This window comes from Diorhabda carinulata, chromosome 4 (genome assembly GCF_026250575.1).
Source record: "Diorhabda carinulata isolate Delta chromosome 4, icDioCari1.1, whole genome shotgun sequence".
Lineage (NCBI taxonomy): Eukaryota > Metazoa > Arthropoda > Insecta > Coleoptera > Chrysomelidae > Diorhabda > Diorhabda carinulata.
In genome coordinates, this window is record NC_079463.1 from 32,549,164 (window position 1) to 32,573,690 (window position 24,527).

General features: G+C 33.2%; 3 protein-coding genes across 4 annotated transcripts in view; 2 read left to right on the forward strand and 1 right to left on the reverse strand.

Moving 5' to 3' along the window:
* Window positions 1–22,228, reverse strand: part of LOC130893272 (calsyntenin-1) — a 45,243-nt gene extending 23,015 nt beyond the window's left edge. The window contains exons 1-2 of the mRNA XM_057799232.1: window positions 21,922–22,228; window positions 4,978–5,254 (exon numbers count right to left, since the gene is read on the reverse strand). Coding sequence (XP_057655215.1) covers window positions 4,978–5,254; window positions 21,922–22,015 — 371 coding nt within the window. The 5' untranslated portion in view covers window positions 22,016–22,228. The remainder of the gene's footprint in view (window positions 1–4,977; window positions 5,255–21,921) is intronic.
* On the forward strand, window positions 11,322–21,231 carry LOC130893273 (glucose dehydrogenase [FAD, quinone]-like). 2 transcript variants are annotated; one of them, XM_057799233.1, is made up of 3 exons: window positions 11,322–11,806; window positions 12,175–12,390; window positions 13,337–14,860. In XM_057799233.1, exons 1-3 carry the CDS (start codon window positions 11,614–11,616, stop codon window positions 14,806–14,808), a joined length of 1,881 nt encoding a protein of 626 aa, XP_057655216.1. In that variant the 5' UTR covers window positions 11,322–11,613; the 3' UTR covers window positions 14,809–14,860. The 2 variants fall into 2 exon arrangements, with proteins under 2 accessions (XP_057655216.1, XP_057655217.1); XM_057799234.1 differs by lacking the exon at window positions 13,337–14,860 and adding an exon at window positions 19,098–21,231 and having other exon boundaries at window positions 11,502–11,806.
* A 454-nt stretch (window positions 22,229–22,682) lies between the features above and the next one.
* LOC130892397 (60S ribosomal protein L22-like) lies at window positions 22,683–24,379 on the forward strand. Its single transcript, XM_057797815.1, has 4 exons — window positions 22,683–22,751; window positions 22,987–23,133; window positions 23,782–23,924; window positions 24,192–24,379. The coding sequence occupies exons 1-4, from the start codon at window positions 22,743–22,745 to the stop codon at window positions 24,337–24,339; spliced, it is 447 nt and encodes a 148-aa protein (XP_057653798.1). The 5' UTR covers window positions 22,683–22,742; the 3' UTR covers window positions 24,340–24,379.
* Window positions 24,380–24,527: the final 148 nt, after the last annotated feature.

The window sequence follows — 24,527 nt, forward strand, 5'->3', positions numbered from 1 at the left end:
TTCTTCAACTATTACAAAGGATATTGGACGAAGAGCCTATTGACTAAAAATCGTGACAAAAGTATTTTTTATAACGCCAGAAAAAATTCATAAAGTTTAATTTCGAGCGCTGACGCGCATCGACCGTTTAGAAATCGAAGCCCCTAAAATTTTCCAAATTTTCTTCAACTATTACAAAGGATATTGAACGAAAAGCCTATTGGCTAAAAATCGTGACAAAAGTATTTTTTATAACGCCAGAAAAAATTCATAAAGTTTAATTTCGAGCGTTGACGCGCATCGACCGTTTTGAAATCGAAGCTCCTAAAATTTTCCAAATTTTCTTCAACTATTACAAAGGATATTGGACGAAGAGCCTATTGACTAAAAATCGTGACAAAAGTATTTTTTATAACGCCAAAAAAAATTCATAAAGTTTAATTTCGAGCGTTGACGCGCATCGACCGTTTAGAAATCGAAGCCCCTAAAATTTTCCAAATTTTCTTCAACTATTACAAAGGATATTGGACGAAGAGCCTATTGAGTAAAAATCGTGACAAAAGTATTTTTTATAACGCCAGAAAAAATTCATAAAGTTTAATTTCGAGCGTTGACGCGCATCGACCGTTTAGAAATCGAAGCCCCTAAAATTTTCCAAATTTTCTTCAACTATTACAAAGGATATTGAACGAAAAGCCTATTGGCTAAAAATCGTGACAAAAGTATTTTTTATAACGCCAGAAAAAATTCATAAAGTTTAATTTCGAGCGTTGACGCGCATCGACCGTTTTGAAATCGAAGCTCCTAAAATTTTCCAAATTTTCTTCAACTATTACAAAGGATATTGGACGAAGAGCCTATTGACTAAAAATCGTGACAAAAGTATTTTTTATAACGCCAAAAAAAATTCATAAAGTTTAATTTCGAGCGTTGACGCGCATCGACCGTTTAGAAATCGAAGCCCCTAAAATTTTCCAAATTTTCTTCAACTATTACAAAGGATATTGGACGAAGAGCCTATTGAGTAAAAATCGTGACAAAAGTATTTTTTATAACGCCAGAAAAAATTCATAAAGTTTAATTTCGAGCGTTGACGCGCATCGACCGTTTAGAAATCGAAGCCCCTAAAATTTTCCAAATTTTCTTCAACTATTACAAAGGATATTGAACGAAAAGCCTATTGGCTAAAAATCGTGACAAAAGTATTTTTTATAACGCCAGAAAAAATTCATAAAGTTTAATTTCGAGCGCTGACGCGCATCGACCGTTTTGAAATCGAAGCTCCTAAAATTTTCCAAATTTTCTTCAACTATTACAAAGGATATTGGACGAAGAGCCTATTGACTAAAAATCGTGACAAAAGTATTTTTTATAACGCCAGAAAAAATTCATAAAGTTTAGTTTTTTGTGTTTTCTCTGTTGGGTTATTTACTTGTGTTTTCACCCTCGTATAAAACGAGATACGAGAAGTTAATATTTACTGCAGACAGACATATGAAACACTGTAATCATAATAAAATGTTGAGCAGAACTAACATTGTGATTAATTTGATACTGGGTGTAATTATTGTTAATTATAACTGTATTATCGATTAATAAAATTTCATTACTTTAGTTCAAAACCGTTAAATTTTCAATTTCTCATTATTGAACGAACTGCTTAATAAAAAAAAACAATTATGGGTTATACACTTATATTCAATTGAATGTTTTATATACAATTCCAGGAATTTGTCGAAATAACAAAAATACAGGGTCGTCTATTATCACTATGAATGTTTTCTAATACGAGGCGTGTTTTTAGAGTGTGCACAGTTTTTAAATTACGAGGGTTATTTGATAAGATTCCGATTTATCAACGGAACAAAAATTTTTGATTAATCAGTTTTATTTTTTGTTATTATTGTCTTATATTATATCTATAAACTTTTTATAACGATAATCTAGTATTTTTAATCCCTACAAATAATAGTTTTTGCTGAAAATAGGCGTTGCATCTTTTTGAGGTTAGTCGATGGAAAAAAATCCTTTTTTTCCTCAGTTTTCCTCATTTTTTTTCAAAAAAAAAGAACGTGGAGTTTCATTTTGGACGAAACACCTTCCCTTTCCACTTTTTTCCAACTTTTTTAACGACTTTTCCAACAGAGAACGTGGAGTTTCATAAATGACGAAACAAATGCCTCGTAACTTTTCAATTTCCTCAAATTTTTTCAAGAATTCTTCCAAAAGAGAACGTGGAGTTTCATTTTGGACGAAACACCTTCCCTTTCCACTTTTTTCCAACTTTTTTAACGACTTTTCCAACAGAGAACGTGGAGTTTCATAAATGACGAAACAAATACCTCGTAACTTTTCAATTTCCTCAAATTTTTTCAAGAATTCTTCCAAAAGAGAACGTGGAGTTTCATTTTGGACGAAACACCTTCCCTTTCCACTTTTTTCCAACTTTTTTAACGACTTTTCCAACAGAGAACGTGGAGTTTCATAAATGACGAAACAAATGCCTCGTAACTTTTCAATTTCCTCAAATTTTTTCAAGAATTCTTCCAAAAGAGAACGTGGAGTTTCATTTTGGACGAAACACCTTCCCTTTCCACTTTTTTCCAACTTTTTTAACGACTTTTCCAACAGAGAACGTGGAGTTTCATAAATGACGAAACAAATGCCTCGTAACTTTTCAATTTCCTCAAATTTTTTCAAGAATTCTTCCAAAAGAGAACGTGGAGTTTCATTTTGGACGAAACACCTTCCCTTTCCACTTTTTTCCAACTTTTTTAACGACTTTTCCAACAGAGAACGTGGAGTTTCATAAATGACGAAACAAATGCCTCGTAACTTTTCAATTTCCTCAAATTTTTTCAAGAATTCTTCCAAAAGAGAACGTGGAGTTTCATTTTGGACGAAACACCTTCCCTTTCCACTTTTTTCCAACTTTTTTAACGACTTTTCCAACAGAGAACGTGGAGTTTCATAAATGACGAAACAAATGCCTCGTAACTTTTCAATTTCCTCAAATTTTTTCAAGAATTCTTCCAAAAGAGAACGTGGAGTTTCATTTTGGACGAAACACCTTCCCTTTCCACTTTTTACCAACTTTTTTAACGACTTTTCCAACAGAGAACGTGGAGTTTCATAAATGACGAAACAAATGCCTCGTAACTTTTCAATTTCCTCAAATTTTTTCAAGAATTCTTCCAAAAGAGAACGTGGAGTTTCATTTTGGACGAAACACCTTCCCTTTCCACTTTTTTCCAACTTTTTTAACGACTTTTCCAACAGAGAACGTGGAGTTTCATAAATGACGAAACAAATGCCTCGTAACTTTTCAATTTCCTCAAATTTTTTCAAGAATTCTTCCAAAAGAGAACGTGGAGTTTCATTTTGGACGAAACACCTTCCCTTTCCACTTTTTTTCAACTTTTTTAACGACTTTTCCAACAGAGAACGTGGAGTTTCATAAATGACGAAACAAATGCCTCGTAACTTTTCAATTTCCTCAAATTTTTTCAAGAATTCTTCCAAAAGAGAACGTGGAGTTTCATTTTGGACGAAACACCTTCCCTTTCCACTTTTTTCCAACTTTTTTAACGACTTTTCCAACAGAGAACGTGGAGTTTCATAAATGACGAAACAAATGCCTCGTAACTTTTCAATTTCCTCAAATTTTTTCAAGAATTCTTCCAAAAGAGAACGTGGAGTTTCATTTTGGACGAAACACGTTCCCTTTCCACTTTTTACCAACTTTTTTAACGACTTTTCCAACAGAGAACGTGGAGTTTCATAAATGACGAAACAAATGCCTCGTAACTTTTCAATTTCCTCAAATTTTTTCAAGAATTCTTCCAAAAGAGAACGTGGAGTTTCATTTTGGACGAAACACCTTCCCTTTCCACTTTTTTCCAACTTTTTTATTGATTTTTCCAATAGTTTTCATTCAGAAAGAAGGAAAATCCATTCACATGAGTTTTTCATATTTTTAATCACGCCAAGTTTGTAAAACAAAAGATTCGCCCTCGTATATTCCATCCGTCGTCGTCATACAACCCTCGACGGTCATCGCGATTACATGCACACAAAGTAAAAGCGTTGCCTGACCTCACAAATTACCCAGAAATTCATTTCAATGATTCACTCTTGGCACGAATCATCTCGACATTCAACTTGGGCCAATAAGAGAATTAGCTCCGTGTCATTTTCTTGTTAAACGGATATTTTCGTTTCGAAATGCTAATCGCTAATCAAAACTTTTAAATTCCTATTAAATTGCCAAGAAAACTTGTGCTTGAGATACAGGGTGTTCCGGGAAAAGATTCGAGATTCAATAGTACTCATTTTGTACGGTTTGACCCTCGTATATCCACTTTTTATCGCGAAAAGTCACTTCTGGTTCTAGATCGTCTACATTTTTACGAAAATAACTTATTTGCAGAGGTGATTAATAATCGATTTTACGTAAAAAAGTCCGTAGCGAGGGACGTGTCTCCGGCGAATCCATATTGTGATAGAAAATTCGTTTTTCTCGGAAAATAAGGCAGATTTCCAATTTCGAAGCAATCAATTTAACGAATTTTCAATATATCTGCATACTCATTAAAAGTAATTTGATATTTCATCGTAAATTGTTTGTTTATAAGAAAAACCGAATTCGTTTAGGTAATGATCATTAATTTTCGGAGCCCCCTTGTAACACTCGACTTTAGAAACGAGACGGAAATCGCACAGTGTTATAGTCCGTTCATTTTTCTGTGAAACGAGTCACGAATTTCTCGCCATGAATGTGTTTGTGCCGCCATCTTTGAGCCGCACCGTTTAACCACCGCGCACAACTTAAAATTTCACTTTTGATAAAACGAGGTTAAGATCGCACACTAAAAACGCCTAATAACACTATTCGGAAGGGTGAAAAGGGTTAAATCCGTTCAAGGATCATCGCCAGCTGAGATAAAAACGAAAAATCTAATTTAGGGGATGAACTAAATTCGATAAAAAATGACTAACCTGACACTTTGTTTGCCGTTACAACCGACGGCGGCGATGTCGAACTTGTAGTTCTTCCTCTTCTCGCAGTTTAAGACCCTTTTGGCACGCAGTTCGGCGTAATTTTCATCTTTGAGGACGATATCGAAGGGAGCTTCCCCGTGGTGCTTGTTGACTATACGGAAACGACAAACCTCCCCTTCGGCCTTTATTACTGGGGTTACTTCGACGACGGTCTCGTTTTCTTTCACGATACCGTGATAACCATTTTCTAAATTATCGATGGCTAATTTTGGTGCTGAAAAAATAATTATTTTAGAAGAAAAAACGGCAATTTTATAAAAATTTACATGTTTGAGACTCAAAATATTAAATTTCCTACCACTATACAGCCCCGATTTAGCGCTCAAGTGGTACTTCTTTTTTATTTTCGAATAACACCCTGTATACTGTCATTGAATATTGTGTGTCATATAAGATAACTTGGGACAACCTGTATCTACAAATATTGAAAATTTTTTCAATTGATAACCATTAAATAGGTTTTATTTCACCACATTGTATATTTTCTGTTTTGAAATTAATCCGAAAAAGTTTTAATCAACTGAAATATAAAAAAAAAACTCGTTTACGATGTTGGCAGTTCATTAAGGTTTAAGACTGACAACCACTCTCGTACCTACCGACAGTTTTCTGTTTTAACTACCAAATTAAAACCATAAAAGCGAAGTTAAATAAACGTAAATACCCATAAGCTCGGAGACGACTTAAAAAATGAACAGAACCGTATCCAAAATATCATTTTGTATTTAAAACAAAATTTAATTCAGATTCCAGATGTTGTAATCAGTTTCCGCTATGTTTCAAATGTCATCTGTCAAAAGTCAATATAAATCTGACAGCTAGATTCGGTTTTATTAGATTTTGAACTACTAGAGAATTGAAAATGTACTTTTAATCTTTTATATACAAAAAGTTAATAGTAAATATAATGAAATGTGTTTCAAATATATCTTCGATAAAAAAGTAATGCTATACGCCTTTTTTTAAAGAGGTTATCTCGTAATAGTGATTTAAGGCGTTCAAAACTGAGCTATACACATAATTCATTCAATTTGAAAAGTTTTAATACCATTAATTTGTTTTTCCGAAGAAATAAGACCCTTATAATTATATTAATCTCAACTTAATTTAAAATTATGTCGTCTAACAGCCGTTAAATCTAATTTTAGATCCGAAACTTGCGTCTATTTTTAGAAAACACCTCGACATTTTAAAATTTAGTCAAGCGCGCGGCGGGTGGACATTTCCGAACGTTTTCTTTTTCATTTTTTACGTATTTGTTCGTATATAATACAGGATGTTAAAAAAAAGTTGAATAATTGTCATACTTTCAGTGCATAAATTTCGTTAAAAGTATAACAAAATACAAATGAAATTAATCAGCTACAAAATCAATTTACCAGGTATATCCACAAAGTAAGATCAGTTAAATTTATATATAAAAAAACCGTTCGAAACATCAATTTTTACCCGTTGTTACACACCAATTTTTTATTAAAAGGACTTAAAACTAAATTTTCGAAATTTTGTACCTCGTAGAAGCTTAAAGCTTGGATTTACGACATGTCCTTTCAGGACGTGATCATCGTTGAAGTATTCTCCACCAAGGAAGGATTTTAGATGTAATTCAGGATGAAAATCACTAGGAGTTTTGATGTTATGTTCATAGTGTAAGGACAGACATTATCGTGGAAAATACAACAATTCTCGACGCTTTTGAGTACCAAAAAACGGTGCAAATAAGTGTCATAGTTCATATCGAATCACAGATTATTCGGTAAACATCTAACAAACCGTCAGTCCACGTGGACTTATCATCTCCACTGTTTATCAACGAAAACATCGAATCGTAAATATAAATGCATTTCTATTGGCTGTCGGAAGGCGTATGCACACAATTACTTCGAAAAATTCCTCCAAGATAAGCAGTGGCGTCGCTTGGTTAGATTTATTTAATTCATGAGTTAACTAGAGTGGATAAATTTTCCATTTATCGAATAGTCACGAAAGGGGTTGCTGTGAATCGTTCACATAACCGAAAAACACGTGAAAAAATTATACCAGTTTAAAAAATTGTTTCTCAGTCCACGTCTGGTACCCTGTTTAAACCAAACGCCTTTACAGGAAGGTACATTCTACTCGTCATTTTACGTTTTATAATTTAATATCGAGTTGTAGCAAGTCAACGAAGTATAATGATTTTTCACTACTTCAGACGATTCTGACTACCGCGATTATTTATAAAAATACTTTCGAATCGTAATATTTTTTTTTGTTTTATTTACAAAAAAATTATTTTCCTTTATGGTTTATGATTTGAAATTTCGTTTTCCAGAAAAAAAAAGCGATTGGGGTACAAAAAGATCTCAGTCCACGTCTGGTACCTTGTTTAAACCAAACGCCTTTACAGGCAGGTACATTCTACTCGTCATTTTACGTTTTGTAATTTAATATCGAGTTGTAGCAAGTCAACAAAGTATAATGATTTTTCACTACTTCAGACGATTCTGACTACCGCGATTATTTATAAAAATACTTTCGAATCGTAATATTTTTTTTTGTTTTATTTACAAAAAAATTATTTTCCTTTATGGTTTATGATTTGAAATTTCGTTTTCCAGAAAAAAAAAGCGATTGGGGTACAAAAAGATCTCAGTCCACGTCTGGTACCTTGTTTAAACCAAACGCCTTTACAGGCAGGTACATTCTACTCGTCATTTTACGTTTTATAATTTGTTTTTGCTTTGAAATTTCGTTTTACAGAAAAAAAACGATTGGGGTACAAAAAGATCTCAGTCCACGTCTGGTACCCTGTTTAAACCAAACGCCTTTACAGGCAGGTACATTCTACACGTCATTTTACGTTTTATAATTTGTTTTTGCTTTGAAATTTCGTTTTACAGAAAAAAAAACGATTGGGATACAAAAAGATCCCAGTCCACGTCTGGTACCTTGTTTAAACCAAACGCCTTTACAGGCAGGTACATTCTACTCGTCATTTTACGTTTTATAATTTGTTTTTGCTTTGAAATTTCGTTTTACAGAAAAAAAAACGATTGGGATACAAAAAGATCTCAGTCCACGTCTGGTACCTTGTTTAAACCAAACGCCTTTACAGGCAGGTACATTCTACTCGTCATTTTACGTTTTGTAATTTAATATCGAGTTGTAGCAAGTCAACGAAGTATAATGATTTTTCACTACTTCAGACGATTCTGACTACCGCGATTATTTATAAAAATACTTTCGAATCGTAATATTTTTTTTTGTTTTATTTACAAAAAAATTATTTTCCTTTATGGTTTATGATTTGAAATTTCGTTTTCCAGAAAAAAAAAGCGATTGGGGTACAAAAAGATCTCAGTCCACGTCTGGTACCTTGTTTAAACCAAACGCCTTTACAGGCAGGTACATTCTACTCGTCATTTTACGTTTTATAATTTGTTTTTGCTTTGAAATTTCGTTTTACAGAAAAAAAAACGATTGGGATACAAAAAGATCTCAGTCCACGTCTGGTACCTTGTTTAAACCAAACGCCTTTACAGGCAGGTACATTCTACTCGTCATTTTACGTTTTATAATTTGTTTTTGCTTTGAAATTTCGTTTTACAGAAAAAAAACGATTGGGATACAAAAAGATCTCAGTCCACGTCTGGTACCTTGTTTAAACCAAACGCCTTTACAGGCAGGTACATTCTACTCGTCATTTTACGTTTTGTAATTTAATATCGAGTTGTAGCAAGTCAACGAAGTATAATGATTTTTCACTACTTCAGACGATTCTGACTACCGCGATTATTTATAAAAATACTTTCGAATCGTAATATTTTTTTTTGTTTTATTTACAAAAAAATTATTTTCCTTTATGGTTTATGATTTGAAATTTCGTTTTCCAGAAAAAAAAAGCGATTGGGGTACAAAAAGATCTCAGTCCACGTCTGGTACCTTGTTTAAACCAAACGCCTTTACAGGCAGGTACATTCTACTCGTCATTTTACGTTTTATAATTTGTTTTTGCTTTGAAATTTCGTTTTACAGAAAAAAAAAACGATTGGGATACAAAAAGATCTCAGTCCACGTCTGGTACCTTGTTTAAACCAAACGCCTTTACAGGCAGGTACATTCTACTCGTCATTTTACGTTTTATAATTTGTTTTTGCTTTGAAATTTCGTTTTACAGAAAAAAAAACGATTGGGATACAAAAAGATCTCAGTCCACGTCTGGTACCTTGTTTAAACCAAACGCCTTTACAGGCAGGTACATTCTACTCGTCATTTTACGTTTTGTAATTTAATATCGAGTTGTAGCAAGTCAACGAAGTATAATGATTTTTCACTACTTCAGACGATTCTGACTACCGCGATTATTTATAAAAATACTTTCGAATCGTAATATTTTTTTTTTGTTTTATTTACAAAAAAATTATTTTCCTTTATGGTTTATGATTTGAAATTTCGTTTTCCAGAAAAAAAAAGCGATTGGGGTACAAAAAGATCTCAGTCCACGTCTGGTACCTTGTTTAAACCAAACGCCTTTACAGGCAGGTACATTCTACTCGTCATTTTACGTTTTATAATTTGTTTTTGCTTTGAAATTTCGTTTTACAGAAAAAAAAAACGATTGGGATACAAAAAGATCTCAGTCCACGTCTGGTACCTTGTTTAAACCAAACGCCTTTACAGGCAGGTACATTCTACTCGTCATTTTACGTTTTATAATTTGTTTTTGCTTTGAAATTTCGTTTTACAGAAAAAAAAACGATTGGGATACAAAAAGATCTCAGTCCACGTCTGGTACCTTGTTTAAACCAAACGCCTTTACAGGCAGGTACATTCTACTCGTCATTTTACGTTTTGTAATTTAATATCGAGTTGTAGCAAGTCAACGAAGTATAATGATTTTTCACTACTTCAGACGATTCTGACTACCGCGATTATTTATAAAAATACTTTCGAATCGTAATATTTTTTTTTGTTTTATTTACAAAAAAATTATTTTCCTTTATGGTTTATGATTTGAAATTTCGTTTTCCAGAAAAAAAAAGCGATTGGGGTACAAAAAGATCTCAGTCCACGTCTGGTACCTTGTTTAAACCAAACGCCTTTACAGGCAGGTACATTCTACTCTTCATTTTACGTTTTATAATTTGTTTTTGCTTTGAAATTTCGTTTTACAGAAAAAAAAGCGAATGGGATACAAAAAGAGCACAGTCCACGTCTGGTACCCTGTTTAAACCAAACGCCTTTACAGGCAGGTACATTCTACACGTCATTTTACGTTTTATAATTTGTTTTTGCTTTGAAATTTCGTTTTACAGAAAAAAAAAACGATTGGGATACAAAAAGATCTCAGTCCACGTCTGGTACCTTGTTTAAACCAAACGCCTTTACAGGCAGGTACATTCTACTCGTCATTTTACGTTTTATAATTTGTTTTTGCTTTGAAATTTCGTTTTACAGAAAAAAAAACGATTGGGATACAAAAAGATCTCAGTCCACGTCTGGTACCTTGTTTAAACCAAACGCCTTTACAGGCAGGTACATTCTACTCGTCATTTTACGTTTTGTAATTTAATATCGAGTTGTAGCAAGTCAACGAAGTATAATGATTTTTCACTACTTCAGACGATTCTGACTACCGCGATTATTTATAAAAATACTTTCGAATCGTAATATTTTTTTTTGTTTTATTTACAAAAAAATTATTTTCCTTTATGGTTTATGATTTGAAATTTCGTTTTCCAGAAAAAAAAAGCGATTGGGGTACAAAAAGATCTCAGTCCACGTCTGGTACCTTGTTTAAACCAAACGCCTTTACAGGCAGGTACATTCTACTCGTCATTTTACGTTTTATAATTTGTTTTTGCTTTGAAATTTCGTTTTACAGAAAAAAAAACGATTGGGATACAAAAAGATCTCAGTCCACGTCTGGTACCTTGTTTAAACCAAACGCCTTTACAGGCAGGTACATTCTACTCGTCATTTCAAGTTTTGTAATTTGTTTTTGCTTTGAAATTTCGTTTTACAGAAAAAAAACGATTGGGGTACAAAAAGATCTCAGTCCACGTCTGGTACCCTGTTTAAACCAAACGCCTTTACAGGCAGGTACATTCTACACGTCATTTTACGTTTTATAATTTGTTTTTGCTTTGAAATTTCGTTTTACAGAAAAAAAAAACGATTGGGATACAAAAAGATCTCAGTCCACGTCTGGTACCCTGTTTAAACCAAACGCCTTTACAAGCACATACATTCTACTCGTCATTTTACGTTTTATAATTGATATTGGCGAACTATAACCGTGATTTAAGCGCTGCTTCTGGTAGATACAGAACGGAAACTTACATTGCGGATATACCTCGTATAATTTATTGTGTCACGTCGTCTAATCTAGTAAATACGAGGTTATCAATTAGAATATGACAAAAAAAAAATAAGTAATCAAAAACAATGTTGCTGTGTGTGTGAGTAAATACCTTGATATATTTATTTAAATAAAATCTAGAACTGGCTTTTCTTATCGCTTCATTAAACCGAATTCTCGAGGACAGAAATCGAGTTGTTTAGTTTGGATAAGGTAATTAGCAAACTAAGATGGTGTTTCGAACCAAACGGATTTATTCGGTTGTTTTTGTGGTATTCGTTTTTGTTTACGACGCGGCTGGCGTGGCTGAAGAAGAAATTAGTTACTACGAAAATCTGATAAACGAGGAATTGGAAAAGGCAGAGAAGTTTGAGTTACCAACAAACGCCAATATCCACCGGCCGTTGGACGAAACTATAAGAGGTAAAAAAATTTCATTATTCTTTTTATCAATCAAATTCCGAGGTAATCAAAGATAAAATATGTCGGTGCATACCGAGATTGTTCGAGAAGTTTCCGATCTTGACCCGAAGATGTCAGCATTTAAATACATTTGCCGCTTTAAATCATGAAAATTGGATTGAATGGAACACCCTGTATATTAATACATTTTTGAAATCTACGTAAATTTGATATGAAAATGGTTTCTGTTCGGTTGCTGTCCACAAGGTCAAACGTATTCGAATCAATATTGAAATATTTTTCATTTTATACAGGGTGTGTATAAAAAGTGTTCAAATTTGAGCACTTTTTGACATTTTTTCGGTAGTTTAAGTTCAAATTTTTTTCAGATTTTGGTACTTTCGATTTCGTTATAATTGGAGCCGGTTCCACCGGTTCGGTTATAGCTAGTAGATTATCGGAAATAGCCGAATGGAGGATATTACTTTTAGAAGCCGGGGGTTACCCCAACAATTTCACAATGATCCCAGCTATGTTCGCAATACAAGCTTTAACCAATTACAATTGGGGTTTCTTGAGTACGCCACAAAAAACAGCTTGTTTGGGTGAGTAACAAATTCGTAGGTGATTTTTTAATCGGATCGAATTGCACGTTTTTGATTTAGCGTTGCCTACAATTAACCTTACTTCTGATTTAATAACCAACACGTTACGTAGTTGTATGAAATTTTTAAACAAAAAATGAAGGATTGGTGACAGTTTTGACATTTCTGGGTGCATAGAAACATCTAATACAATTATAATCCATGAAAACGTGTTATCAAACCAAGAAAGATAAGCTACGATCACGATTTTGATATTTTTCGACTTTTGGACAAGCAGAAAAAATGATAGATATAATTGTAAATCATTTTTCGAAACGCAAACTTTTGAATAGCCCTCGTAGAGTATTTTGCATCAATTCGCACGTACAAACGAATTTCCTGTCGAAGTACTATTCTCGAATATAAATTTTTTCGTTGTATAAATTTACATTTGAATGACAATTCATTAATTTTTTTTTTATTATGTCATATTGGGAATTTATTTAATATAAATATAAAAAGACATTACCTGTCATTTTGATAGCTATTTTTATAGGGTGTAACCCATCTGATCTAATATAAGCAATATTTGATACATCTCACCCCCCTTAAAACAATTTCAATCCTTCGGACGTTTCATTTTATGGAAATACAAAGTTTTTAAAAATTGATAAATTTCGACGAGCAGAACACATTAATGATAAATTCCACGGCGACAACATCATCCAAAAATCGAGTTTAATACTAAAAAAACCACTAACAACACGCCACGCCACGCCATACGACGTCCGTTTACGTAATACATTGTCGTGTGGGATGGCGTGGGGTGGCGTGGCGTGGGTTTCGGACTACGCTAGGATCTAAGAACGAATTCGCGTATGGGGTATTGCCTACACTTTATTTAGACATTATTCTATGGCGAATTTAACGGTTTTTTAGTAGTTGGTTTATTGAAACATTTTTCTAGGCACCATAGACAAAAGATGCGTGATACCTAGAGGAAAAGGAATGGGCGGAACATCTCTGATCAATCAAAGCATCTACAGCCGCGGCAATCCGATAGATTACAACAGATGGGCTCAACTAATAAACGATCCCACATGGAAATACGAAAACGTAATAAAATATTTCAAAAAATCGGAAGATTTCCATAAAACCAACCCGGACGCTCCCGTCGATTGGGAATTTCACGGCAAAAACGGATATCTATATACCAATTACCAAATACCGCCGTCGAATTGTACGAAAATTTTTTTACGGGCAAATCGAGAACTCGGAAAAAATATTACGGACTACAACGGTAAACGGGAATTGGGAGCTACCGTTCTCCAAATAAACACCAAAGATGGTAAACGTTTCGATCAAGCGACGGCCTTCATCGGACCGATAAAAAATCGTAACAACTTGATTATATCCACTGGGAGTTACGCGATTAAGATAGAGGTGGTACAAAAGAGAGCCGTAAGCGTTATTTTTACCAAAAATAAAAGGATGTATCGCGCCGCGGCATCACGTGAAATAATCCTATCGGCCGGAGCCGTTTCCTCGCCTCAAATTTTAATGCTTTCCGGTATAGGTCCTAAGAAACATCTGAAAGATCTGAATATACCCGTAATTCAAGATCTACCCGTGGGAAATCGATTACGAGACCACGTCTTTTGCGGAATACAATTTTCTTCGAAATTCGACGCGAAACGGAAAAATATCACGGAAAATATTAGAGAATATTTACGAGGATACGGCGATTTGACAACTGGTAACACCATAGACGCTGCTGGTTTCTATAAAAGTTCCATTGAAAGAATTTCCAGTTACCCCGATTTGGAAATCGTAGTTTCGTCGTCATACCCGAATGATTTCGGGAGGAAATACCTGAGATGGAATGAAGAAACTTGGGACATCCTGTTTAGAAATAATTCATCTTTTATGCCTCTCACGTTGACGCCCGTTTTACTGCATAGTAAATCTTTCGGAAATATTAGATTGGTGAATAAAAATCCTTACAACTATCCCGATATAAACGTAAATATTTTGAGCGATATCGAGGATGAGGATGTTGATACCATGTACGAAGGGATTCAATTGGTTTTGAATATATCGAAAACTGCGATTTTTCGCGAAATAGGAACGAAATTGGAGGTGAAACATTTGCCCGCGTGCGCCGGATACGAATTTCTATCGAAAGGTTTTTGGATTTGTTTTATAAGGCAAACGGCGTTTCCGGCTTTTCATCCAGTTGGTACTTGCCAGAGCGGAAGGAATCCTAAAAGGGGTGCAGTTGTCGATAAGGATTTGAACGTTTTCGGGTTGAAACGATTAAAAGTTGCCGACGCCAGCGTATTGCCTTTCACTTTCTCCGGTCATCCGAATGCCATTTGCACCATGATAGGAGAAAAAATATCCGACGTTATCAAACAACAAAATTTCAAAAAAGCTTAATGAGAATTTCAAGTGTATTTAAAGTTTTGTAATAAAGCAATTTGAAAATTTAGTGTTTTGTTGGCATTATATTAATATACGAGGTGTACGACAAAAGTAATAAACACTAAAAACGATTTGGCAACTCTATAAACTATTTTTGGTAAAAATATGGAACTGCGAGTGTAGAAATTTGAAAATTTAGTGTTTTGTTCGCATTATAACAATATACGAGGTGTACGACAAAAGTAATAAACACTTAAAACGATTTGGCAACTCTATAAACAAGCTAATAAACTATTTTTGATAAAAATATGGAACTGCGAGTGTAGAAATTTGAAAATTTCGTGTTTTGTTCGCATTATAACAATATACGAGGTGTACGACAAAAGTAATAAACACTAAAAACGATTTGGCAACTCTATAAACAAGCTAATAAACTATTTTTGGTAAAAATATGGAACTGCGAGTGTAGAAATTTGAAAATTTAGTGTTTTGTTCGCATTATAACAATATACGAGGTGTACGACAAAAGTAATAAACACTAAAAACGATTTGGCAACTCTATTAACAAGCTAATAAACTATTTTTGGTAAAAATATGGAACTGCGAGTGTAGAAATTTGAAAATTTAGTGTTTTGTTCGCATTATAACAATATACGAGGTGTACGACAAAAGTAATAAACACTTAAAACGATTTGGCAACTCTATAAACAAGCTAATAAACTATTTTTGATAAAAATATGGAACTGCGAGTGTAGAAATTTGAAAATTTCGTGTTTTGTTCGCATTATAACAATATACGAGGTGTACGACAAAAGTAATAAACACTAAAAACGATTTGGCAACTCTATAAACTATTTTTGGTAAAAATATGGAACTGCGAGTGTAGAAATTTGAAAGTTTCGTGTTTTGTTCGCATTATAACAATATACGAGGTGTACGACAAAAGTAATAAACACTAAAAACGATTTGGCAACTCTATAAACTATTTTTGGTAAAAATATGGAACTGCGAGTGTAGAAATTTGAAAATTTAGTGTTTTGTTCGCATTATAACAATATACGAGGTGTACGACAAAAGTAATAAACACTTAAAACGATTTGGCAACTCTATAAACAAGCTAATAAACTATTTTTGATAAAAATATGGAACTGCGAGTGTAGAAATTTGAAAATTTCGTGTTTTGTTCGCATTATAACAATATACGAGGTGTACGACAAAAGTAATAAACACTAAAAACGATTTGGCAACTCTATAAACAAGCTAATAAACTATTTTTGGTAAAAATATGGAACTGCGAGTGTAGAAATTTGAAAATTTAGTGTTTTGTTCGCATTATAACAATATACGAGGTGTACGACAAAAGTAATAAACACTAAAAACGATTTGGCAACTCTATTAACAAGCTAATAAACTATTTTTGGTAAAAATATGGAACTGCGAGTGTAGAAATTTGAAAATTTAGTGTTTTGTTCGCATTATAACAATATACGAGGTGTACGACAAAAGTAATAAACACTAAAAACGATTTGGCAACTCTATAAACAAGCTAATAAACTATTTTTGGTAAAAATATGGAACTGCGAGTGTAGAAATTTGAAAATTTAGTGTTTTGTTCGCATTATAACAATATACGAGGTGTACGACAAAAGTAATAAACACTAAAAACGATTTGGCAACTCTATTAACAAGCTAATAAACTATTTTTGGTAAAAATATGGAACTGCGAGTGTAGAAATTTGAAAATTTCGTGTTTTGTTCGTATTATATCAATATACGAGGTGTACGACAAAAGTAATAAACACTAAAAACGATTTGGCAACTCTATTAACAAGCTAATAAACTATTTTTGATAAAAATATGGAACTGCGAGTGTAGAAATTTGAAAATTTAGTGTTTTGTTCGCATTATAACAATATACGAGGTGTACGACAAAAGTAATAAACACTAAAAACGATTTGGCAACTCTATAAACAAGCTAATAAACTATTTTTGGTAAAAATATGGAACTGCGAGTGTAGAAATTTGAAAATTTAGTGTTTTGTTCGCATTATAACAATATACGAGGTGTACGACAAAAGTAATAAACACTAAAAACGATTTGGCAACTCTATAAACAAGCTAATAAACTATTTTTGGTAAAAATATGGAACTGCGAGTGTAGAAATTTGAAAATTTAGTGTTTTGTTCGCATTATAACAATATACGAGGTGTACGACAAAAGTAATAAACACTAAAAACGATTTGGCAACTCTATTAACAAGCTAATAAACTATTTTTGGTAAAAATATGGAACTGCGAGTGTAGAAATTTGAAAATTTCGTGTTTTGTTCGTATTATATCAATATACGAGGTGTACGACAAAAGTAATAAACACTAAAAACGATTTGGCAACTCTATAAACAAGCTAATAAACTATTTTTGGTAAAAATATGGAACTGCGAGTGTAGAAATTTGAAAATTTCGTGTTTTGTTCGTATTATAACAATATACGAGGTGTACGACAAAAGTAATAAACACTAAAAACGATTTGGCAACTCTATAAACAAGCTAATAAACTATTTTTGGTAAAAATATGGAACTGCGAGTGTAGAAATTTGAAAATTTAGTGTTTTGTTCGCATTATAACAATATACGAGGTGTACGACAAAAGTAATAAACACTAAAAACGATTTGGCAACTCTATAAACAAGCTAATAAACTATTTTTGGTAAAAATATGGAACTGCGAGTGTAGAAATTTGAAAATTTCGTGTTTTGTTCGCATTATAACAATATACGAGGTGTACGACAAAAGTAATAAACACTAAAAACGATTTGGCAACTCTATAAACAAGCTAATAAACTATTTTTGGTAAAAATATGGAACTGCGAGTGTAGAAATTTGAAAATTTAGTGTTTTGTTCGCATTATAACAATATACGAGGTGTACGACAAAAGTAATAAACACTAAAAACGATTTGGCAACTCTATTAACAAGCTAATAAACTATTTTTGGTAAAAATATGGAACTGCGAGTGTAGAAATTTGAAAATTTCGTGTTTTGTTCGTATTATATCAATATACGAGGTGTACGACAAAAGTAATAAACACTAAAAACGATTTGGCAACTCTATTAACAAGCTAATAAACTATTTTTGATAAAAATATGGAACTGCGAGTGTAGAAATTTGAAAATTTCGTGTTTTGTTCGTATTATAACAATATACGAGGTGTACGACAAAAGTAATAAACACTAAAAACGATTTGGCAACTCTATAAACAAGCTAATAAACTATTTTTGGTAAAAATATGGAACTGCGAGTGTAGAAATTTGAAAATTTAGTGTTTTGTTCGCATTATAACAATATACGAGGTGTACGACAAAAGTAATAAACACTAAAAACGATTTGGCAACTCTATAAACAAGCTAATAAACTATTTTTGATAAAAATATGGAACTGCGAGTGTAGAAATTTAAAAATTGCTTATCAAGAACTCAAAAAAACGTCGTAGAACGTATGACGGTAACGGCGAAATCAAATTAACTAAATTTGAACACTAACATCGAACATCCAAGTTTTTCCTGACGATACTGACAAGATTTTGTAACAAAATTGCGAACAAACTAACGAGCTAAAAGGATATTTGAAAAATAAAATAAAACTTTTATTTAATGAACTATTCTAGAGTGAAAAAATTGATAAATTACTTTCCCAAAGAATTTCCATCGTTATTTACTATTCCCAAATGCTTTCCTCTATTTTTGTGCCCAAATCCTTTCGATTTCTTATTTCTTCTTCTACCTCTATCATTTTCATAATTGTATCAACAATATTTTCAAATCGATCGATAATTATTAAGAAAACTTCCTCCAAAATTGACCCCATAATCAATGTCCCAACTCTTTCCCCAGCTCCGTGTACAACTCAACAATTTTTCTCAGTGTTTATTGTAGCTGCGCGTCTTTTTAAATCTCAATCATCATTTTTTCCGCCTTAATCAAATCAAATCGACACCTTGTTCAACATCACCCACGTCTAACAACAGAATTTGGAGGAACTCAACTGAAAATTTGAAATTTGACGTACCAGATCGGAATTTACCAAAATACAGTTAAGTTTTATGAACGCAATCAATCAAATCTTTTTTAAACCGATATTAAAGCCATAAAAAGTCCAATGACCCGCAGAAAAACTACCCAACAAAAAACACGATACTACAACTGTAAAATTACGAGGGCTGTTCAAAATTTCGGTTCGATTTTATACCATAACCTCGAAATTCGTTTCCCCTCGCAAAAATATTTTATTTTATTCAATTTTCTAGGCACGGTGAAGAAGCAATGCAGAGCCTTATCGGGAAAAGGACTTGGAGGAACCTCCTTAATAAACGAACTGGTTTACGCCCGCGGAAACAAAAAAGATTTCAACCATTGGTCTCGATTACTACAAGACGATACCTGGAATTACGAAAACATCCTCGATATATTCAAATACTCCGAGGATTTCCACAAAACGAATCCGGACGCAATAGTAGATTGGAATTACCACGGAGAAGGCGGTTTACTCTATACCAACCACCACGTACCCCCTTCGAACTATACGAAATTATTCCTCGAAGCTAACGGGGAATTAGGCGTCGATATCACCGATTACAACGGTAAGGATCAGGAAGGCGCCACGATTTTACAAATACACACGAAAAACGGGAGGAGATTCGATCAAGCGACGGCGTTTCTGAAACCCGCGGCTACTAGACGAAACCTATCGGTATCGTTGCACAGCTACGTAACCAAAATAGAAATTAACGACGACGCTAGACGCGCCACCGGAGTAATTTTTACCAAAAATAAGAAAAAATACAGAGTAACGGCCAAAAACGAAATCGTATTATCCGCCGGAGTGTTTTCGTCGCCGCAAATATTGATGCTTTCGGGCATAGGACCCGAAAACCACCTCAAGACCTTTGGTATACCCTCAGTACAAGATTTACAAGTCGGCGGTAAACTACGGGAAACCGTTTATTGCGGAATACCATTTTCCTCGAATTATACACCTCCGATTAAAGATCTCCGAGAAAAAATCGAAGATTATCTAAATGGCGTTGGGGATTTAACGGCCGCTAATCGTATTGACGGTTTAGGTTTCTACGACACTCGAAAAACTCGTTATCCCGATATAGAAATAGTTATATCGTCGTCTAATCAATCCTCGATCGGACAAAGGTTTCAAAATGTGGACTACGATACTTGGAACGCTCTTTATAACAAAACCATAGTCGGTCCTTTGACTTTTACCGTCCTCTTGTTGCGTAGTCGTTCGACCGGTACGTTAAGATTGAAAAGCGACAGTCCTTACGAATATCCTTCGATCGATTTCAATTTGTTGAGCGATCCCGATGGCAAAGATATAGATACCGTATTTGAAGGTATCCAAATGGTTCTGAATCTCACTAAAACCGAAGCTTTTCGTCGGATTTCCGCGAAATTGGAGGTCGAACAGATACCGGGTTGTTCTAACCACGAATTCCTCGGCAAAGATTTTTGGTATTGTTATATAAGGCATTTGGGTTTGGCCGCTTATCACCCTGTCGGTACTTGCCCCATGGGGAGGGATCCCGGCGAAGGCGCTGTGGTGGATTCCAATTTTAAAGTGTTCGGGGTGGAGGGGTTGAGGGTGGCTGATGCTAGTGTGTTTCCCTTAATTCCCGCCGGGCATCCTAACGCCGTTTGTACATTGGTAGGAGAAATTATTTCAGAGTTATTGAAGAAAGACCACTTATGAGGTTTTATAGTTTTTTATTTTCGTTGTTAATCGGTTATCGACCTATCAATATTTAGTATTACCACCCCTGGACCTAACAACAATCCAATTTCTCTACTCCATCTTCGGTGACCCCCAGTATGTTAACAAACATCTTGTTCACCGTTAACCCCACCGCTGAAATCATCCAAAAACCTCCTCCGAAAGCCACAAATATTTCTCCGGGTCTTCTGTAGGTCTTTCCGGGTCTTTCGTTTGAAAAGAAATTAATCCTCAGTCTAATTAAGGTTTCGGGGTTAATTTAAGACCAGTAGCTGGCCTTTTTGGCTCAAGGTTAGTTGCCTAAAGTCTTCTTCAACACACACTCACATTTCTCTGAACCCTTGTTAGACTGCTAACAATTAATCGGTCAATCTCTCTCTTATGTGCACCTTTTTCTTCCAGAACAGTGTCTCTTGGTAATCACTTTACCACTTGTTGTGTCCATTTTAAGGTAGAATTCTTGTTTGTTGTCTTGGAGTTGTGAATTGGTAAACAACTGATAGTGGTGAACCAGGTATAACCTTTCATAAGGGGTAGTAACCCCTAATTAGAACATATTGTTGAACTGTTAGGACAAGAAACATTTTTTAACTCACGAATGTAGTTTTTACTAAAGTTTAGTATTTTTTTTATAAAATAAACAATATCCAAGAAAATATCTTGTTTTTATTTATTTATAATAGAATAATAATAATTTCAACCACCCATTCCATAATTAATAATATTGCCAAAAACTTTTTACTTCAGAAAATTTAGATTTTTTAACAAATTTTGATATATAAACAAATTTGTATGAATTTATACACAAATTTTGAATTATTTCATTATTTACAACAAAATCACAATTAAAAATATTTAATTAACAAGGTTCCTGACATGGTATGACAGATTTTTTTAAATTGTATAATCAGGGATTGGTCTAATTCATCTTGTACTAAATACCCATATGAAAATTTTTCTTTTCTAAATGAATACAGACTTAATCAATATTAGACTAAACAATTCAATAATTGTTATTAGATATAATAAAATTGAACAGACACGGCATTTATTCCTATCTATTTTAAAATATCTAAACCTAACTACACCCAGGTACCTACTACAGGTAACTCGACGACGGTCTCTATTTTCTCATAAAACTGGAAAGTATACCTTCGCCATTTTGTTTAATGTACACCTGACTGAAGATATCAATTTATTTATTCAACTTAATAACGAATTTTTTATCGTGACAACAGATTTACTTTTCAAATAATTGCATATTAGTCGTCTTTTAACTAAAGTTTAAATATAAATAATTTGTTTGTTATTATAAAATGTCACAGGTAATTCGATATATAACTTACCTGCATAATCGAAAGAATCCGACGCAAAGGAGATTCCCAATAAGAATATAACACTGAACAATCTTAGTACTAACATGTTTATATAGTTTTTCATAAAAAAATATTCACCCAAAAACTATTCAGGATAAATCGACAATTTCATATCGCGGATCGCGACCACGAAACTAGTCTTCATATACGGACGGCAATTTCTTAGTCTGCCCAATGATTAGTTCGTGCCAACTCCGTTAGAGCTAAACACAAAAATCAATTGGTGAACGCTTATTTGTGCTTATAAAAAAAATCTCTAATTAACATAAAAAATTTAACAAAAAATACTGTTAGGTAATAAATAAATAAAAACCGTTCTACAACAATAATTATTATATTTCTATATTTATATTCCTATAATTGATTACAAATTCAAATAACATTTAATAATTTACTATTCTCAAGTAAATGATGATTATTTAGTTTATTTTTATATATATTATCGGTTAAACAAACAAAAATTGAGATAACTAAATAAATTCATCGATTTAATATTAATTATCAAATTGAAAAAGTTAATTTAAAGGAATGAGTTTTATATATTATTGAATGGATATTTCTATTTTTCTTTTCACTTAACGGTATATTAAAACTAATTTTTATTTAAAAAAAATATAGAAAAAGTAATTTAATGACGTCATATCGCATAAAGCATAGTTATATCAACACTCGCTAATGAAACAAATATTTTTCATAGTTGGTATAGCTGACAAATGACAATTTACTTTTATCCAAATTTTACATGTACTGTCTTTCATTTTCCAACAGTTGGTTAGAAAGGTTGTATAGATATGGCTCCCGTAAGTAATTTTATAAATATCTTTTAATTTAATAATCATCGGTGGTAACTATTAGTTACAACTTGTTGTAATAGTGTTTAATTACAGGAATTTAATTATATTTCCGAGAAAAATTGTTTATTTTACAATTTATATGGGATATTTTTAATTTTTATTCTGCTGTAGATCATCATGTGTGTTTCGTCAAAGATTTCTAGTCTGGTCGAAACACAACTAATTCTGTTGTGGATTCCAGACAAAAGCGGCCGTTCCAGCTACCAAACCCCAAGGAAAGAAACCCCAAATTAGAGGGAAAGGTCTTAAAAAGAAGAAAGTTGCTTTAAAATTTGTTATCGACTGTACCCACCCCAGCGAAGACAGTATTCTCGATGTCGCCAATTTCGTAAGTAGATTAATATTTATTCAATCCACAGTCCCAGCTCCACATGGTTAAAAATTAATTTACAGAGTGGCGTTTCTATAACTGTGGAAATTGAAAGCTATGCTCGCTATGTTGACTAGAAACCTTTCTGTCTAGTACAATACAAAGTATAGCGACATGTTATTTAATTTTTATTCCTGTGTCGTGGAATCAAAAGACTTTTTTGCTAGTAATGTTTCATGTAGTTGGTAGTAGATTTGAAGGTTTTCTTCTATGCTTTATATCTCATAAATTACAGTGAAGTGGTAGTGTAAACAGTGTAGTTATTGCATTTCTGGAGATAACTTTGTTCTCGAAACGGGTAATAGACTGGAATAGTGAGTGTTTAGTAATACTCAACATGTGCTGTATCGTCAACGGTCCTAGAAATTTCAACTTGTGTATTAAACTTAGCTTTTCAACGTGTTAACTTATCTTTTTCATAATCTATAGCCGCTATATGACTACATTCACTTCCATCATCTTCTGGGATTTGCATTGTTTTAAGATATTTCCATTGTTGAATCAATTCGTATCGTGCGGGATACTCCACTGTTCTGTCGATGGGTTATCCTCATAATGGTGAATTATAGTTCAAATTTTTAGTTTTACATGTGAAATTTCTTTTAGGAGAGTTATTTGAAAGAAAGGATAAAGATAAATGGTAAAACTGGAAACTTTGCTGCAGGAAAAGGTGGTCAACACGCTGTCACTTTAAGTAGAGATAAGAATGTTAAAATTGTACTGAATTCAGAGATTCCGTTTTCAAAAAGGTTTGTATATTTTGTGATTGTAAAACATTTTTTTTTATGTTAAGATAAACTCAATTTGAAATATCCACAGATCCAGCTCCGTACAACAAATTTGTTGGTTGTAATGGCGTATTCTTCTGTGGAGATTATCTGCATTGCTCGCTATGTTCATCAATTTAATTCAAAAATTGATTAACACAAAGTACTGCAACACATTTTTTCTCTAAAATTTCATCGATTTTTATTTCTCAAACAGGTCTGCAATTATTTATATTCTTTATCTTCCAGGTATCTTAAATATCTTACTAAAAAGTATTTGAAGAAAAACAATCTCCGTGATTGGTTGAGAGTAGTTGCATCAGGTAAAGATTCCTATGAACTAAGGTACTTCCAGATCAATAGTCAAGAAGACGATGACGAGGAAGACAATGAATAAACCGTTAATTTTTTATGAATTAAACCATTTAAATTAATAATGCGTTTTCTTTAATCATTCGACAAAAAATTATTTACTTAAACAGCTATAAATGTTCTGGTACGTTTGAAAAGGAATCCGCCATTTTGTGCGTTAATTGTCGTGTGTTCTGTGACATCAGGTGTTTTTTTGCCACCTGTCAACTGTTC

Bases quoted from the DNA above. Each gene is read 5' to 3' on its own strand.
- LOC130893273 (XM_057799233.1), top strand. From the start codon at position 11,614: ATGGTGTTTCGAACCAAACGGATTTATTCGGTTGTTTTTGTGGTATTC. The intron at 11,807-12,174 runs GTAAAAAAATTT...AATTTTTTTCAG, and splicing joins GTTGGACGAAACTATAAGAG to ATTTTGGTACTTTCGATTTC. The intron at 12,391-13,336 runs GTGAGTAACAAA...ACATTTTTCTAG, and splicing joins ACAAAAAACAGCTTGTTTGG to GCACCATAGACAAAAGATGC.
- LOC130892397 (XM_057797815.1), top strand. The intron at 23,134-23,781 runs GTAAGTAGATTA...AATTTCTTTTAG, and splicing joins TTCTCGATGTCGCCAATTTC to GAGAGTTATTTGAAAGAAAG. The intron at 23,925-24,191 runs GTTTGTATATTT...TTTATCTTCCAG, and splicing joins GAGATTCCGTTTTCAAAAAG to GTATCTTAAATATCTTACTA.